Genomic DNA, 19,825 nt, shown 5'->3' on the forward strand with positions numbered 1-19,825 from the left:
CATATTTAAAGCCTAAGAATTGTATTCACTTTATTTTATTTTATTTTTTTTATTTTTTATTTTTTTTTTCATTGTGGCTTACCTGTAAACTAGCTGGTGCGTTCCCGCTGATTTTGCTAACCATATCTGCGGGACGCATCGAAACCATAGCTAAGTGTAATGACCACATTAAACATTGTATTGTATTGTATTGTATTGTATTGTATTGTATTGTATTCTTCCCCAGTTTTTACACAGTTTCGAACTTCTCTTCCATAAACATCGCTAATATTCACCTTCCAAATGTTGCTGTCACAACCACTCAAGTTCAAAACGGATGCAATTGAAATTAATTGAAAATTCATCGCCGCCATACGGCCAAAGTTTGTATCGATCTGTTTCCGTGGCGAACGAAGAAGTTGCAATTTCTTTGTTCTGTACTCGACATTTGATTGGCTGAGGCTGAAAATGTAGAAATCTTTTGTTTCAGCTCTGCTTTGTGATTGGTTAACTTTGTCTGGGTGACCCCGGTTACAGTAGCCGCACTGTAAAATCCAAGTTCATTAAAGAGTAAGCTTTAGGTCATCTTTTTATTCAATTTTTTAGTCAATTATTGTTTAGTTATATTTTTATCGTTTTTTGTTATGCAATTGTGTTCTGATTATAACTTTAACGTTAATTGATTATTATTAAATAGTCCCATTAGGGCGAGGTGACAATATACTAAAGCATGTACAGTATGTGTATTGATATTGCAGACAGGTGCCTCATCAGGGCCCGATTATATGGCGAATTTCAGCCCGGGCTGGAATTTTGTTGCTATTACATGAAGAATTTCAGCCCGTGCTGAACACTTTTAAAATTGAATAATTATCGTGGCTGCCATTTTCTTTCGTTGGAAACCACCACTGCGCCTCCGCAAACTCACTTTCAGCCGGGGCTAAAATTGAAAAGGCGATTACATGAGGTTTTTTAACCCGTTTGCCTGGGCTGAGATGAAACTTTCTTCATGGGATGCCTGGGATAAACCCTTCTTCATGTAATCGCAGACGTGTTCTTAAGAAGATTTGTTTTGGAAGCCGGGCTGAAATCTCAGCCCGGCAAACCGGGCTGCAATTTCAGCCCGGGCTGAAATTCGCCATATAATCGGGCCCTTAGAGAGCGTGAATTTACTTCAAATAAGACATCTTTCAGACTCCTACAAAATAAATGAAGTGTGTGTTATAATGTTTTAGTGCCAATAAGAAGCACACTTTCACAACATATTAACTATACATTTCGCGTGGTGTACGAATAAAGTTGCGTTGTTTTCATGTTCAGAAATTGCCACGGTCAGTCATCTTAAAAAGAGGGGTTGGGGAGGGGGGATCTAATAGAGCTTCACAATAACAACATTATAGTAAGTTTTTCTCAAGTCGGAGCTTTAACTGCAAGCCTGGATCGGTTAAGAGCACTTACTTTGTATAACAGAGACGGAGAAGCCATACCGATATCTTGCGACTAGATCACCCACTGCAAAAGCGTGGCACTCATAAAACCCTCTTTTACCATAACTGTCATCCTCCATCGTAATGTTTCGGAAGTGCAGAGTGACAAAAAGCTTGGTTTTGTTATCTGCAGGTGAAAAAAAAGCTACAGGTTAGGTATTGTCCAGTAGCGTTGTCTTGTTTTAATTACTTATTAAAAGTGATATTCGCTTATCGGAGCAGATGGTGTACGCAGAAAAATAATTAGTAAATAAACCTCTTTGGGCGGAATAATGCCCAATGTCCAATGCGCAATGACCGCACGAGAAAAAGTAATCGGTGGGTTACAACATTGATAGCCTTAAGAGTTATTCCCCAGCTTTCAAACTTTGCGATTTACGTTTTCACATTTAGGTTTCATCATTGTTTACCCTCGGACGTACAAGCAAACTCATACCCCCACCATCGTACAAGGGGGCAGGGTGGATAGAACCCCTCCCAAGAGTTTTCGTTCTATTAAGGCGCAGCGAAATTATTTTGTACTGAGTAGAAAGCCCGTCGCTCACTCAATAAGATGAGAAAACTTTTGTTGGCCGTGATGTCATATGAGGTCACGTGACGTCATTAGAGCCTTTATCTTGGATCCGCCATCTTGGATTTCACCATTTTCTTAGAAAGTCACAAAATAATGGAAAGTGATGTAAATCAAGCCAGAGAGCTTATGAAATGTAAAAATAATCAAATCGTTCAATTCTGTTTAAAAAAATGGAAAAAATTAAGAAAAGGTCAAAAATGACGATTCTTAGCCAGACTTGCTTGTAATTATGACGTTGTCATGGTAACGTCAAATATCATAGGCACATGGTTGAAAAATCAAAATTTCCACAAGGGATAAACGAACAGCTACTGAAAGTTTCAGCATTGTAGAGTAAATCCCCTTTTCAAAATGTCCGAGGGTAAAACAAAGTAAAAGCTTTTTTTGTTGCCGACAGAATGCAGCCTAGTGTGAAAATATCAATATATTGGAAGGTTAATAAACGAAATGACCTCGATTTTGCTTCAGAAATGTACACTGATATTTGCCCTTGGACAAGATATGTTCCTGAAAAATCACGGTTTTCATCGAGCTCTTCTCACGGGAAAAAGGCCGCTTATCGGATTAGATAAAGTACGCGGACTAGTATCAGAGCATATTTTCGCGCCAAATTGAGGCAAATGGTTGTTTATTTCAGATCCACAGCTATTTGATAAAATTTTGCGGTGTTTAAAAGTCATGACGCAGTAACGTTTGCACTGTAAGGCTTCAAGCCAGCCTCGTTTAGAGAAGAGGGCCTGCTATTACGCGTCTCAATCCTTGATTACTCCGCACATCCCGTGAGGACCATATAAAATAAACGGAGATGCTGGACGAAAACTTTGAATTTAACCCCTACAGGAGACGAGTATCAATTTTTTTTTGTCCCCTTAAAGATACCAAATTACTAAAAATAGAATTTATATTTCTATATATTTCTTCGCTTGACAGCAACAACAACAACAAAGACAACGACGTTTATTTTTACTGTAAGATTACAAAAATAAAGATACAAATATAAATCAAAAAGACAAACAGTAAATGGTCACCCAATGTGCATCCCTAAACAAGACCTTGACGGCTAAAAATATTGACGTTTTGCCCGGAACACCCTAAGTGAGACAAAAATTTAGAAATTTACTCCCCTTAGCGAGACGACGAGCATCCCTGTCTCTTTCAAATTGGGGGTATTAACCCCCCCCCCCCCCCCCCCACCCCGCGGCGTTGCCCTAACCCTACACATATGTATTGGAAGCATATATGTATTGGTAAACTGCTTTTCTCTGTTACTCTGAAAAAAATATATGGCTGTTGTTTACTGTGGGGTTATTACTTTATGTTGTCAAACGAAAGCGTTAACAACCAGAAATTTTTCAAATGAGCAAATAGATGACACACAGTCTTAGCTTCTCAGTAACAGAAAGGGTAGGAGTCGTTATGCTTTTTTTTATTAACGTTATCGCAGCTACTATGACACTGGCGAAATGTGCGTTCTTTTTATTAGAACACATTGTGTCTATCCAACCTCAAACATATAAATGCACCCCTCTTGATTACTATCTGATAACTACAATGAAAAGAAAAAACGTAAACAGGTTAAGAAAAATAATTGGAAACTTGTATCATGTTACAGTGTTTGGCAAAAAGCCGAATTTTCATCTACCTACCATGCTCTTCTGTTCGGTTTGTGAAGTACAAGTTGCTACTAGCTGTAAGGTCATAATAATTATTGAACTCGTCTCTCCTTACAAACTTGATTTTCTCAGGAACCTTTACTCCCGATGAATCAAAAGCTGCACACGTCTCTTTCGCTGCATTGAACTCTATTGCATAAATATTCTCAGGAAATGGCTCAACAATCTCAAAATTATCAGCTGTAAAGGAAAAAACAGTATGAAATTAAAAAAAAAACCTGCCTGTTGGCGGTTAGCGTGTTACACTCCGGATCGAGCGGTTTTTGTTCTAGCCCTTAACCCTCGGACGTACAAGCAAACTCATACCCCCATCATCGTACAAGGGGGGGGGGGGGTGGATGGAACCCCTCCCCGGAGTTTTCGTAGCTTACTCTACAAGATGACATAATTTTAATTGGCTGTGACGTCATATGACGTCACGTGACGTCATAAGAGCCGCCATCTTGGATCCGCCATCTTGGATTTCAACATTTTCTTAGAAAGTCACAAAATAACGGAAATTGATGCAAAATCAAGCTAGAATGCTTATGAAATGTAAAAATAAACAAATCTTGCACTTCTGTTCTAAAAAACTGGAAAAAATCAAGAAAAATGTTAAAAATGACGATTTTTGGCAAGACCTGCTTGTATTTATGACGTTGCCATGGCAACGTCATATACCATGGACACATGGTTGACATATCAAAATTTCCGCAAAGGATGAATGAACAGCTACCGAAGCTTTCAGCATTGTAGGGTAAATGCTTTTTTCAAAATTTGGAAAAAACCTTACGGGGGGGGGGGGGGGTGGCATCCACCCCCCCCCCCCCCCCTTGTACGTCCGAGGGTTAAAACGTCAGGGTTTTGTGATAATGGGCAATATTTGGAGCTCTCAAGGTGCCCCAAGGTTGGAGTTATAAAATCCCATTTCCCACATGTCCCAGCCCAAATTTTGCCCAAATCCCATTTCCCAGCTAATTTCATTCCAGAGTTTTTTCCAAATCCCAGTCCCAGTTCTATTGTTTTTTTTTTGGTTTGTGATTCCCAGTCCTAGTGACCCAAGTCCCATTTTCCCAGTGAAATTTTCCCAAATCCCAGTTCCATTTTACCCCTTCAGGCCCCTCGATTGATAATAGTTATAATTATACATAATCGTTTACATTAATAAAACTTATATTCTATGACGTTCCTACTTTGCGTTTGGATCGAATTGTTAATTGTTATCGAATTGTTATCAACAGGACAAGATACAACTTTTGGCAAACTTAAATTTAGGAACATTTTTTAGTTGACGCAATAATTGTGGCAATTATGGTCAAACAAATGCTCAGTCACTGGTGAAGAAGCTTTAATTATTTTCTTAACGTTTAAAGATACCATAGCAACGGTATAGCCTGTTAAAAACACCCTTTATTTTATTTTCAAGATGTAACTAAAAGCAATCTCAGAATGCGAATCTGCACATGGGATTCAGAGCCACCTGAATTTACGAAAATTTAAGGTGGCTCTTTAAAGAAAATAAATCACCGGGAAATGATGGACTGGCGTGTTCTGAATAATTTTGACTACGATGATTTATCAAAATCACAAAAGCAAGCGATCATAACTTTGATAGAAAAGAAAGGAAAAGACAGGGGTTATATTTCAAATTGGAGACCAATCTCGTTTATAAATGTGGATACTAAGATTGGATCAAAAGCAATTGCAAGCAGACTTCAGGAGGTGTAACCTGGTACAATACATAATAATCAAAATGCTTATGTTAAAGGGAAGTCTACTTTCGACGCAGTTAGAAGTATTGATGACATTTTAGAATTTACGGAACGGAAAATGCTCAAAGGCTTTATGCTAGCAATTGATTTCAAAAAAGCGTTTTACTCGCTTAACAGAAGTTTTATGTTTGAAACGCTGTTAACTTTTAGCTTTGACCCTTCCTCTAGTTATGAAATGGTCTTTTGACAGGCCCATTCCATATGCGAAAAGGTGTTAGACAAGGTGATCCCCTATTAGCGGAAGGAAAATTGTCGTTTACGTTCCAAGTGAAATTGTGTGCAAACCATCAATGGTAACCCCAATAAAGTATATATTTTCTGAAAGCTTATTGAATAAAGATTGTAATTTTTGATTTTTGTTCTGATCATATAGACCGTACTAAGCAACGCCAGCATTTTCTTTGCAATTATGATGTTGCGCAATATATTTGGCTTATTTGAGAACACATTTACGTGAGCGCCTAAACTTTTATGTGGATTTGATCTACATATATTGGTCTAAAAATCAGTGTCTCAGGTTTCTCTTTTCTTGCTCCATTATTTTTTTTTATAAATTTTTAAACTTAAATATGCCGTTTTTAGGGCTTCTTCAAGTTTACAAATTAACAAAAAAGGCGTTACCTCGAATGCGAAGTTGCGAACGTTTAGCTGGAGTATCCGATACAAAGGTGATATATATTTCTATCTGTAGAATGTGGATAATTGGATGAATAGAGGGTTAAATTGGTTCAAATCATGATTTGTTCTGGGCAGAAGTTTATTTCTGTCAAAATTTGCGGTTTTATATTCTCGTTTTATTAATTCATTTTCCGATTTCAGTGATTAATAGCCACTTTGATTTTTTTTGGCTCCTGCGAGGCTTAGAAAAAAATACCAAAGGTCATCCGATAAAAACTTTACATTCGAGGCCGATTGAGACTCATCGCAAATTCGCAAACTAAGTGGGAAATAAAGGTGTGAATCGATTAGCCGTATAAAAGTATACGTCATTCAAATTTAAATAATGCATTATGTTGTCAAGTTTAGTTTTAACAATACCTTCACAAACGCACGATATCCTGAGGACGATCACCAATAAAACCACTTGCATCTTCAAGTTAAAAATAAAGATTCCATTAAAAGAACTGTGTCATTTTATAGAAAACAGCGACCTTTATATTAAAGTATGAGTACGAATACGATTCTTCAAAGCTATTGCGTGTGCTAAAGATGTTCCCGTGCCATATCAGTCACAGTCTGCATGAGCTGTATTAGTGTGTAGAACATAATATCTGGAATGTTTTCAAGATTGCATTATTACTTAATGACATAATGGTCTCAATATATCAATATATTTCGCTTTCAATAACATGGTTTTTGAAAGTAGGCGGCAGGGTACTTTTCGAGCGCCAAAGGCGCGTGTCACCTAGGGGGGTCTGAGGGCATCCCCCCACCCCCCAAAAAAAATGAAATTTTGATGCTTGAAAATGCTATTTTCGGCATTTTTCATTCAATTCAATGTTTGCATACATTTCCTGACCGTTTCAGTATCCTTTTTTCTTGGTTTTTCGTTTGTTCGCGTACTAACCTGTGCCAAGCAATTAGAGAATAACGGAAATTTGCCTTAATTTTGATCTCCCATACCAAGACCTTAGAGTATAAACCGCAAATAAAACAAAACGCACTTGATAATAATTCTCTAAGGTTATTCACCTTGCAGTATTAACGTTCTAACAAACTTGATAACAAACCCCATGTCGTACTAAGGATTTTTGCTGTTAAGTTATAATAATAATAATAATAATAATAATAATAATAATAATAATAATAATAATAATAATAATAACTTTATTAACGTGTCAAATCTGTAGTAGCTGAGGGGAAAAATCCCCTCTACTAATTGTGGACACCTAACCTACCTAACTAAAAAACGTAATTAATATATATAAAATAGAAAATAATTATGTACATTTAAAAAACCTAAGTACAAATATATTAAAATTCTGTTTCTTTAACTATATTAAAATATAAAAATTAAAATTATGTTAAAAGTAAAAATTATGTCATGTTATGTTGGCTGCCAGTCATTCTTGGCATAGTTTGCATCCCCGACAGTCACTGATATTAGCAGCCAGCGCAGTAAGGTCCCGTCCACGTATAACGCATTTAAATTTCTTCAAAGAGGGTAAATTTCTTAGTCTAGGTGTGAGAGCATTCCAAAGTTTGGGCCCTAGGGCTTTCAATAACAACGGTTTGTTCCCAAAACGTTTTTTACTGTACAGAGGGTCTGTATATTGACCTCTAACTTGTATACCGTATTGAAAAATTCAGAACGAATCGACACCTGCCCGCTACCATGATATCATGTTGAAAAATTAGCTCGTTCGAAACCGTAGCAAAAGACAAGATACAGCCGTTTACTGGCAGTCTTTGACAATAAAGTTTTAAAATTTCCTTTATCAATATGTTTTTTATCTTTTTATTCAATTCTATAAACTGCTTTTATGCAGTACTGTCCAATAAAAATTTCAATTTCCTCAACGTTTCGGGACAAGGATAGAAAAATATTTCGTGCAGCATGTAATTTTATTAAGCGAATGTTTTCACGTCTAAACCGTTTTGTTTTTATCAATGAGAACCACTTTCAAATAGTTAATGCATAAAAAAATAACAATCAGATCAGAATACAATAGTTATTATTGCAAGGTTTCACCATTATGTCTCGGTAGAGATACTTCTTTTTTGCAAGTTCAAATGTATGCAAATTCCGTGTGAAATGTAATTTGATTCTACTGTCTTGTTTCCCATGTTCATGAATGATGAAAACAAACTCTTTCTTAAGAAATTTGTATTTTCGTGAATAAAACCCATTGGCCTGTTTTGTTTTCCTGATCATGTTTGCCTGTGATTTTTACAAAACATGTGGTCTTTTTTTTCGGAACTTTAAGTTGTGCAAAAATTCCTATTTTGAACACAGATGTCCCTTCCGGAATTTCTCATCAAAAGATGTAGATTTCACCGCATTGCGTTTCACTGCTTTATTTTAAGGTAAACATATTAAAAACTCTTGCAATACGTTTACAATTCGACTCAGACATTAGACACGGATGTCTTGTAGTATTTTTGCAACATCTTTCCAGACCGTTCCATTATTTTATTTATTCTTTGTCAAAGTTTAGGGTAATGTCAGACGAAAGTAGACGGCCAAACATTGGCAAGTAGCCGGTTGTTTCGGCCGGCTACAGGCCCTATTCAAGTTCCACTCATATTCTGCCATGTCGCTTCATCCCTCTACGAGAAATAAATTTCCCCGATTCCAAAACTAAACTCAAAACGCTTGAATGACGAGCCAAAAAATAATTCATTTCTCGATTAAAAGATCGGAATATCCGGAAAATAACAGTACTAGCTCCTCCTCAATTAAAACTTTCTTCGCAAGAGTTACATAATAGTCAAGAATAAAATCTTAAAAACACAATTTCGAACTACTCAAAACCAGATTAATGTGTGTCACACGACAGGCAAAATGTTTCAGATGAATTTTTTATCGAAAAGGAGACCATATTGTGCATGCAGGCCGTGATAAAATTTAATTAAAATAAAATTTAATTGTATTTAATTATAATTATTCAAAGTTTTTATTTTGAAGTCATCTTTTCCATCGATAGCTTTATTGATCTCGTAAAAAATTCCATTCACGTTCGCACCAATACTGTACATTGCCAATGTTTTGCTGACGTCTTGAGAAGTATCTTACTAACGTAACTAACCAAATCTAAAATATATCCAAAACATGTTGTGCAAACATTCTACTCTTTGTGACAAGCGACTTTGACGCCCAACTGTGCGGAAATGAAAATCGGCACACTTCTTGCTAAATAAAAAATAGTTTTAAAGTGGATTCCGCCTCAAAAAATGTACCGCCAGATCACACCGCTATTTGTAGAAAAACCAGAAAGCGTCTAGTTTCAAAGTTTGCCACAAAAAACATTGCGTGAGATGAATGACGTTACTTCTTTTATTTACAAAATAGCTTCAACTTGTCAAAGCAACTACAGTTTCACAATGGTCAATATTAGTACTTTGCCCCTTAAGCTTTTTTCTCTGTCCTCCCGCCGAAACAAAGAATGGAACCTGATTGCAGATTTGCCCAAAAGTCAACCCAGTGTGCCTACGACCATTTACTGTCAAAACTGAAATGAATCTGATTGGCCCAGGCTATCCCCGTAGTTTTTGGCCGACAGGAGACTATCGACCACGACGCCCAAAGGGTAAAACACGAATCGGCCGGCCACGCCCGATTAATAATCTGGTAACTAAATGGTTTAATTCACCTTTCATGATAACAAAATATGCGTGTAGATTAAAACCTTTATGTTTTCCAGAACCTTTTTTGTAGCTGTACAATTTTACCCTCGTGTTAAATGCGTTAAATGAGTTTTTCCTCTTTCCTTTTTAATCAATAAAAAAATAATTTATATTTTTAGAGAGGAAGCCACATCAGCTCTAGCTGGTTCTCATGCGGGTCCTCTATCAGTTTGTCATTGTAAAACTCCAAAATCTATCAGTTTCGATTAAGCCATTTATAAAGCGTTTTTAGTCAAAAAAAACACGGGTAAAACAGGTGACTGTGTGGTGATAGAGTGTGCTTGAAATAAATATAATCTAAACCCATTAGGGAACAACTGTTGTCTGTCAACATATACCGTGAAGATATTAACTTTAAGCATCATTATCACGACAATAAAATAAGGAAATTGTACATGTTACGTCTTCTAGGAAGCTGTCTTCAACAAAAATTTGATAGAGATGTCATTAGCTACTGTTATCAGCCCGAAATCGTGCGTCGTTTCACTTGCAGCTTGCTCAATTAAGCTTTAAAGCACTGTCGGTGTGACTATAATCATATAAGGTAAATTATTTAACAAATAAAAAAGCCTTGGCCGTGCTTTGTTCTGTTATAAAGCACGCAAGGAAGTGACGAGAGCACGAAAGAAGTGTAGGGTGAAACACGAGCCGCAGGCGAGTGTTTCTCTTTACTTCTTGAGTGCTATCGTCACTTCCTTGAGTGCTTTATAACAGAACAAAGCACGGCTAAGGCTTTTTTATTTGTTTTATAATAAAGTTTTACTTAAAACTTTTGAGAAATTGGATTTAAACAAGATTTATTCTCAGGATGCGCGCGCGGAATGGCGTGACGGATCGTACGCGACGGCGTCAAAAGTCTTTTGATCTACAAATTCTTTTTTTTCAAAAACGCGTCTGAATTTTTGAAATAAAAGAACGTTAAGCACTACTTGAAGTCTTATCATTAATTGTTGATAGAGCTGAACCACTTAAACCTTGAAAAGTCTCCTCAGTTTGCTAAAACAGTGAGATTTAAAATGATCCACAAGCTGCACGCGCACGCAAACGGTAAAAGATGGCGAGAGCACTCGTAAGCAGCGTGCTTTATACTCTCATAAAGCACGTTGTTTAAACCAATCAGAACGCTCGTTAGATTATCACTTTATTATAACGCCAATTTAATTTGATAACGTTTACTTAAGGATGAAAGGTTCCTAAAAACAGTCAAGGAATATATTTTTTAATGTCGCTAGAGAAATAAACTACACCTGACTCTAGATGCGAACGACTCGACGGTATGGTAAAATAAAACAACTTCATTAAATAGAATAAAGAATGCATTGGAATAACACAAAAGGAAAATAAAATGAAACGTGGGTCGTTAATGAACAATGGGACATAAAGATTGAAACAGTTATCAAACTGTAAAACTCGACGTGACGAAAATGATAACAAATTACATTAGCTTTTGTTAGAACACCAACACTGTTTGACAAATAGTACTCCGCAATACCTTTGAAGGAGGAACTACTATTATTATTTCTTGCTTGGCTTAATAAGGTGGCCACACTGAACAACACGATATGACTACAAAAAGTGTAGTGATTGTTTTGTAAACTACTCCACATGTTATACATGTCATTTGTTGTTTGGTTTGCAGCAAGGAGCTTAATTGATCTTAATCTATAAACTTTATTGGTCTCAAGAATTTACAATAATAAGAAAATGACCAAAAAGGAATTGCGCGAACGGGAAAATATTGTTACCCATGTGAGGCGCAACCCTAAAAACTAGTAAGAATGTTGATAAAAATCTTAAATTAAAAAAAATACAATAAACCTAATTAATTACTTATAGTTAAAAATTATAGTTACAAAAAACTAAATAATTACTTATAGCGGAGCTCCCACGCGCCGAAGGCGCGCGAGCGGAGCATCCATAGGCAGGCAAATGGTATCCTATCGAACCGAGAAATTTTGGGAGTTGCCTACGTACGTACGCCCGTACGCACGGATTAGGCCTGGGAGACGAGGTTGCCCGCCCGTGGCTAAAGAAAGTAAGGAAATTACAAACAGCAAATAAAGCTCGCAAGGCAAGACAAAATGTACACAAGGGGTAAAATTACACAGCGATACTACACAGCAAAATATCTGAGAGGTTTATTATCCAACTGCTCTATTTTGTTAGTCTTTTTTCGTGTGTGAGTGTATCGAAGCCTTTACGCCAAAAAAACAATATGGCTCGATGGCTCTCGTTCGATCGCTACACGGTTAAATTCAATTTATTGGTCTCTGGTCGCTTTTTTCGTAACCCTAAAACGAGCAATTGATGTTATCTTCTATCGACTGGATGATGTGGACGTTTTAATTTGATCTAAACGAAGTAATGTTATGAAAACGCGGGAAAATGTGTTGCGCGGTGTTCACTGTGTAGGCTGAATAAAACCGAGAGTATAAAAGAGAGCGACAGAGAACTTTCTTACCGTAATATTTCTTGCACGATGTCCTCAAAAGTCACCTATATTCCGTGTAATTGTAGATAACGAAAGAGGTGTACGATGTGACCCGGAATAATTGCGAATGATATTCCTTGTGCACGTCCAGTTTGCTAGTTTCTGTTGTTTGCGGATGAATCTTCGGCCATCAACATCAAGAATACAACAACTTTAGCAATGATTGTGTAAAAGGAAGCTAAACACTGCATGGATCAAGTCCACTGAAGAAAGATACAGGAACCTGATGCAAGGTAACAACCTGTACTGAATTGCTGAGTCTGATTTTATGACAGAAACTTTCATGATGTTTATAAACTTAAGCTTACTTTCTAAGCGCAGTTTCGATAGATTCTATGTCGGTAAAGTTTAGATCCTTCCTTTATATAACTTAAGCAATATACTTTGCCCCTTTAAGTCGCTTTAACTGTGACTTGTAGTACATTTAAACTAACGCTTAAATTTCAGTTCATTTTTTTTTGTTCCCCTGAGTTGGTTTCATTTGCTATGGATTTACCGATTATCTATTGCCGTAAGTTGATTTTCTTTGGCCGTCAATAAAGTCGAATTCTAATCCCTTGCCGTGAGAGTTCTTCTTATTGCTGTGAGTTTATTCTGACTTTCAGCCTTACATTTTCTCGGCGGAAGAAATTCATACAGTATAAATGACGTTTTTCGAAGTGCTAAACGACGACAAAACAAAAAGCTCGAACAAAAAAAAAATATTTAAACTAAACTTGCTCTGAAAAACATGTTTACCCCATCTAGCTCTTGCGCGAGTTGAAAAATATAAACTGACTCATATTTTTTAAAGTAGTTCAAACATTTTTTTTGCTTTAGTGTAGTCCACTTTTACACTGAATAACTACACTGAATAGAGATGATTTAGTGTACGTTTAAATTTGTTTAAATTGTGAACACGGTAAGAAATAAAAGATAAGTTTTAAATTTACGTACGTGACTGAGAAACCCTTTTCAGTACGCCGATGTTAAGACAAATACAGGAAAAAAAAATACGACGGGAATATGCCTGCTATTTTCTATTCTTAGAAAGCAGACAATAAACTCTTAATTAATTTTTAGGCCATAAGTTGTATTAAAGCAAAACGATAAGAAGATCGTAAAATTATTTTCTATTCTTTAGAAAGGAGAGAATAAACTCTTAATTAATTTTTTGGCCATTAGTTGTTCTGCCTCGAGATTATGATGTCTTGCACTTATGCATGGGCCAGCGTATACATTAAAGCTTTGACCGCATATTTATCAAAATGAAAACATTGTAACTCCAGCAAAAATTAAATAAATTAAAGGGAAGCTCCGCTTTTAGGCTTGCCTAAATCTATATATTAGCTATAGTTAGAAAACAAGATGTGGATAATATTAGTGGCACATACGGGCTTTACTTGACGCAAAAGATATAGTCAGATAAAATCTCAATGTATAATCACTAGTTTCAAAACATATTGATGTTTCTTTTCTGTAAGGAAAAGTTGATAAAGATTCTTGTCATTTAAAAAAGTTCCTTAGCAGTCAATGAATAAAAAATTGCATATTGACATGTTGAGAGTCCTCCCACTGGTCACATCCCGAATTAGTATACAGTGCCCACAGATATCTGTGATCCTCGAGCAAGCAATTATTAACAACTTATTATTCTTCGGTGTATACCTAGTATTCCAAACGCGAGAAAAGTTGTTTGTACCAGTAATCACATGATTTCGAGTGCAATTTGGAATAAATAAGCACGAGTAAATTTTTCAAAGGCTAACAAAATTGCACGAGCCCGCAGGGCAAGTGCAATTTGTAGCCTTTGAAAAATTTACAAGTGCTTATTTATTCCAAATTGCACGAGAAAAATCATGTGATTACTTGTTAATAATATAGAAGCGACAATTTCGGTCACGCTTTGATAATTTTCGTGACAACTTCAGAGTAGCGCCTGGCTAAAAATTTTGACGTGTGAATTCATGCGTAAATTCATTCACTCTCTGGAAGTGCTGCATGAAAAGTTTTCAGAACAGTCTTTTGACTCTTTTCGCCGTTGAATTTGAAGAATGTGAATGACAAAGGAAGGAAAAAATTCCTAAGGTTCTGCTGCTGTTCTTGGCTGAGAGGTATTTTTTTGGTACGTTTTATCCGTGCTGTGTTTGTGTTCGCCCGAACAGAAATCAACCTCAGTTCAACACATGTTGCTCTAGCTGACAAATTAGTCAAACTAGAATACCGAACTAAAATACTGAACTATAAAAATCTACCGAACGGATTTTCTTAGTACAGATGAGCACTCTGCTACAACTCCGCATTGCTACCTGATTTCACTGGACGTTTTACAGGTTAGATTTGCCTCTTAAGCAGTTGTAAAACTATCTTTTGTGCCTTTTGTTGTTGAGCGAGCTTTTAAATAAACAAGCTTCGGCTATTATTAAACAATCATGAAATGAAATGCTTGCTCCTTCTGTGTTCAAAACTAGGTAACCGGTTCCTTGGAAGTCTGGTCAGTACTTCTTCGCGTTTCGCTTCAGAGAAGTGAAGCAATGTTTCGGCGAGAATTTTAATTTACTATCGGCTGTCGGCCGTGAGCTTATTTCGAATTTAGTTTATGTCTTGTCCTCTTTGCGTTTTTGATAATTTTACGTCTTTTACAGTAAGTAATGTTTGTTGTTCTTCTGTACTTTGCGTCGTTTTCAAGTCTTTTAATTAAAATTGCGTTATTAAGTTTAAATTTTGTCTCACTTTCGTCCGCCATTTTGTTTGTTCAAGATGTATTTTTCATGAGGCTGTTGTCAATTACACCGTTTTGCACTGCCAATTACACTTTTTGCACTGCCAATTACACGTTTTGCACTGCCAATTACACTTTTTGCACTGGTTTGGGATAAATTGACGTGTTCTTAGCCAATCAGAATGGAGAAATTGCTGCTTGTATATTATTAAATCTGAAATTGTAGGACCAGCATCGAGGAAACGGCCGTCCTTTAAGGCCTGTTCCTGTTTCTGACAAAAAAGGGTTGTGGATCAAGCTACAATTTCGAAATTTACTGTAAAGCCCGGGCAAACGTGGAACTTCACATGAAACGAACTAAACTTAGCGAATTAAGCTCATGACAAGTTCGACGTTTGACTCAGTTGAGTTCGTCCGAATAAACTAAGATCGACCAACACGTGCTATCCGTCTGTTATGTATTTTAGCCTCGTAATATTCTGAATGTGGTTCAGATGTCGATTCAACGAATTGTGTTCAACGTTTGACCCAACGGTCGAACTTTACCTGTTTGGGTCGACCAAAACTGCAATTTAGTTCGTCATGTGAAGTTCGACGTTTTGCCTGGGCCTAAGAAATGTTGATAAATATAAACACGCGTTGGATAAGATAAATGTTAGGAAGTAGAATATTTCCCTGTTACAGGCGAAAACATTACACAATTCAGAGGATTGTAATCATTGTGATTTCTACTCATAATCCAGAGAATCGTTAGTAGACTGCTAATTAATTGGGTGTTCTAGATCTAATACAATTCAATCTACTCTTTAATAGTTACTAGAGACATGAGTTACACCCGTATTGAAATGAAAGCAACACGACGGAATTCATCATGCGCCATTGTTACGTGCACATCCTTAATAAAAATATAAACATAAAAAACTTTAACAGGTGTAACCTTATAAAGTTCATAAACTACCCTGTATGTCAGTTGTTGTTTCGTTCGAGGATTGTTTTACTGAGCGTAGTATTGCGTTTATGCGACCCTTATTATAACCACTGACGCTGTAAAATAGCTGAATATATTTCGGACTCCCGCAATTTTACAAATTCACTAAGTTATTTTTCATGCAACAGCTGACTTACAGTTTAAGTTTTATTAAGTGCGTCGAACGTGTCAAAAAGACGTAATGACTAGTTCTACTAGTTATTCTAACACGTTCTTGCGGCACAGAGAATTTCTTAAAAGTGTTAACTGTTGTAATTATAATTTTAGAAGAAAGTTTGTATTATTTTATAAGAATCGTGACTGGAATTGCAAAAAAATTAATTGCAAGGCACATCCGTTAGGCGGGTTTATTTAATATTGATGACGTTTAGTTAAGAATAAAAAAAAACTCTTAATGGCAGAGAAGAAGCTCACGAGATATATAAATCTACATTGTTCAACGTCAACGCATAATAAAGTACACGTTCACAATTCTAATAACATAATGGAAATAAAAGTGAGCTAGTCAAAAAAACGAAGAAAGGGAAAGAAAAATATAAAACGAGGATGTCGATCGATTTAAACTATGGCAAAGAAACCTGATTAACGTTTAATTAAAAATTAAAAACGGTTAAGCCGAAATTAAACAAAGATGCCATTAGCTCCTTTATGAGCACAAACACTGTCAACAAAATGTCATCCGTCGTTTACCATGCGTCTGGCTTAATTGACTATAATTATGCACATTGACGCAATTATATAATTAGGTAAAATATAAGAGTAAATATCGCCAATTAAAGTTTATTTAAATATAAAAAGCTCCTCAAAACAGCCAAGGAATATTTTTTTCATATTAAAATGTCTGACATGGGCTACACTCGAATTCGAATGCAAACGACATGATGTAAGGTAGAATAAAGTAAATGAAATAAAATAGAATATAAAATGCAACAAAATAAAATGAAAAGAAAGATAAAATAAAAAGTGCATTGTTAATTTGTTGAACAATAGCACAGAAAGCTTGAAACAAACGGATAAAACTGTAAAATTCGACGCAACGAAAATTAATAAAAATTCCATTGTTAAAAACAAGATCACGGTTAAAAATAAATTACTCCGCGGAACCTTTGGGAAAGATAGAAAGATACATACCATAATTATTTCTTGCTTAGTTCAATAATGTGGCTCACATAGAACAACACGATATGACTGTGCAGTTTTCGAAATGTGTAGTGACTGTTGTATAAACTACTGAACATGTCATGCATACTAGTTGTCAATTGGGTTGCAGCAGGTGGTTCAACTGAGCTTAAACGCACATTATGACTATACTTAGACCTATAAGCGCATATCGTATAGTCAAATAAGATCGAAAATGTGAAATGACTAAGTCCAAAATATATAGATTCTTTTCCTTTGAATACTGTTTTGATCATGATTTTGGGAGGAAATGTAAAAGAGCTGTGTCATTTGATAGGGAAAGTGAATTGGGTATACCTAATTGAATGTTATGACATGTGATAAGGCGGTTAAAATTTCATATCGTTCACTTAAGGATGAAAGTTCCTTTAAAGCAGTCGAGGAATATAGATTCGAGGAATATGAATTTTAATATTGAAAAGAAGAGGGCCCTCCGCCCCCCGGCTCTTATTAGTATACAATGCCCGTGTATACCCAATATTTCCAGTCAAGAGGAAAGTTGCTTTACCTGAAATTGCAGGGCCAGGGCCGAGAAGACCGCCGTTTTTTCAGGCCTAACAAAGTGTTCCTGTTTTAGACATTACCGTACCCAAATTCGCAAGTAGCCAATCAGAAGAGCGATCTACTGTCCTGATATCCTACGATATCAAGTCACTGACCTGATATGCCACCATATCACGGTCACTTTGAAGTAAAGTAGTGTTACCGAGCAATGAATTGAAAAGAGGTTTTACCAATAAAACAGTACCTCGTAATTTAAATTTAGCTGATGTTAAGCGATAGTAAAAGGAGAAAAACTTTCCCGCCAAAACTAAACTTGAGCGCGCTCGCCAATTGCGCGATGTTGGCCGACGAGTACTGAAACATTCAGACTGAAACTATGGAGTTGGAATTTCCACATTTTTTGCTAAGTTTTGATTTTGAAAATTTAGAGAATGAAACTCCAAACAAACAAGTGGAACAAAAGGCAGAAGAGGAACTTGATAAAAGTGTTGAAGAACAAAAAGGTATCAACACAAGCAGGTCAACACAATTTGCACTACGTACCTGGCAAGCATGGCTTCAACAGAGCGTTAAATATAACCGAATTTTTGGCTGAATTTGGGTACGGTAAATACCTAATCGTACCCTTTTTGGTACGCTTCGGCTGCATATCAGACTCGTTTGGTCTCGTCATGGGTATTTTGGCTCGACTACGTCTCGCCAAAATACGAACCATGGCTCGACCAAACTCGCCTGATATGCGGCCGAAGCGTACCAAAAAGGTACGATTAGGTATAAAAATTGTTTTCAGATCAAGTTACAACCTAAGTAGTTTGCCATACTAAACATGGATAAAAAATAACTTAAAAGTGAAATAAACTGAACGCAATTAATTAAATGAAAAGACGATAAACTAAAGCGTGAGCCGTTAATGCCCTTTAACACTATACAGACCTGGGTTTCCTTACCTTCTGTGATGGGGAAACGAGTTGGGGCATGTAGTGGGTGGGGTGGAGCTTACACAGCGACTGGCACCTACAAATGACACTGATTTAAACTTAAGAAGTGTTTTAATTAATTCAGCACCGGATTATTTCTGAACCGCAGTTGTATTTCGTATAAGGTACCATTAGGCTTGTGTAGACTTATTTTCACATATCAATGAGAAAACAGATGTTTTACTTTTGGTTGACAAGACAAACCAAAAAGGGGTATTTTCTAATGTTAATCGTGATTTAGGTTCACCAAAAGCCAAAGGTAATTGAAAAATTGTTACTCAGGTAAAAGGAAAGAGCTGATAAAGGTTTATAACGGGTTTGAAATAAAATGCTGTAGATCGCGGTGAAATAATAGGATCTGGATATAAATGGTTGAAGGGATATAAGGGCAGGTGTTTGTGTGTGGTAACAAGAACATGCGGGAGCACCTTTAGTGAAAAGTATTTCCAGCTTAAAAATAGAAATATCCCGTTTCTTGATAATCAGGCATATTGATGTTTTGAGGTGCCTTAGCACAGTTTTCCAAAAATAATTTTTTTAAAAAACCACACTCGTCCTTAGAGCTCCTTTTACCTTACGGAGGATTTATCTTCAACAATGGTATTAAAAAAAACCCAATAAAGTTATTGCTTTATTGTTTTCAAAGGATACTAACTGTTAATGGCGAGAACCCACAAAACTCTCGGCAAAAATTCGCCGAGGTCTTTCTCAAAATCCCTTGCCTTTTAAATGTTTTTCTAAAACTTTGTCTACAAGTAGTCAAATCACTAAATTTTGACATTGGGAAATGAATACAGATTATTTGAATACATTTCAAGGAAATAATCTTTTATTGAAAACAAAGACTACCACAATCTTTGCAGTTGTAACCTCTGTTGCTACGAAACCTGTAAAAACAAACCTATGGCCATATGTGATCGTTGTGGCGCAGTTTGGCATAAATCGAAGATTGCCTTCCGACACAATTTTAATTTTTAAAACCCGCGTGCTGAGACTTAAAACCACATCGAGCCTCCTTTAAAAATGTAAATTATTAAAAACATAATATAAAAAAAAACTTTTCAAATATTTCTCGAATATTAGCACCTTTCACAGAAAATTAAAATTTGAATACTATTAGACGTTTTAATTTTCATATAAACATTCTCAATCGAAACTCAAACTTCGGAGAAAA

At 36.2% G+C, this 19,825-nt stretch overlaps 1 protein-coding gene across 1 annotated transcript; it reads right to left on the reverse strand.

Annotated features, from left to right (window-relative positions):
- Positions 1-1,169: 1,169 nt before the first annotated feature.
- LOC144664229 (uncharacterized) lies at positions 1,170-19,562 on the reverse strand. The gene is made up of 4 exons (XM_078525338.1): positions 19,553-19,562; positions 3,687-3,893; positions 1,438-1,593; positions 1,170-1,177 (listed from the first exon to the last, which is right to left on the reverse strand). Exons 1-4 carry the CDS (start codon positions 19,560-19,562, stop codon positions 1,170-1,172), a joined length of 381 nt encoding a protein of 126 aa, XP_078381464.1.
- Positions 19,563-19,825: the final 263 nt, after the last annotated feature.

The sequence above is a fragment of the Oculina patagonica genome, chromosome 8, assembly GCF_052425735.1.
Source record: "Oculina patagonica isolate OP01 chromosome 8, crgOcupat, whole genome shotgun sequence".
NCBI classification, from domain to species: domain Eukaryota; kingdom Metazoa; phylum Cnidaria; class Anthozoa; order Scleractinia; family Oculinidae; genus Oculina; species Oculina patagonica.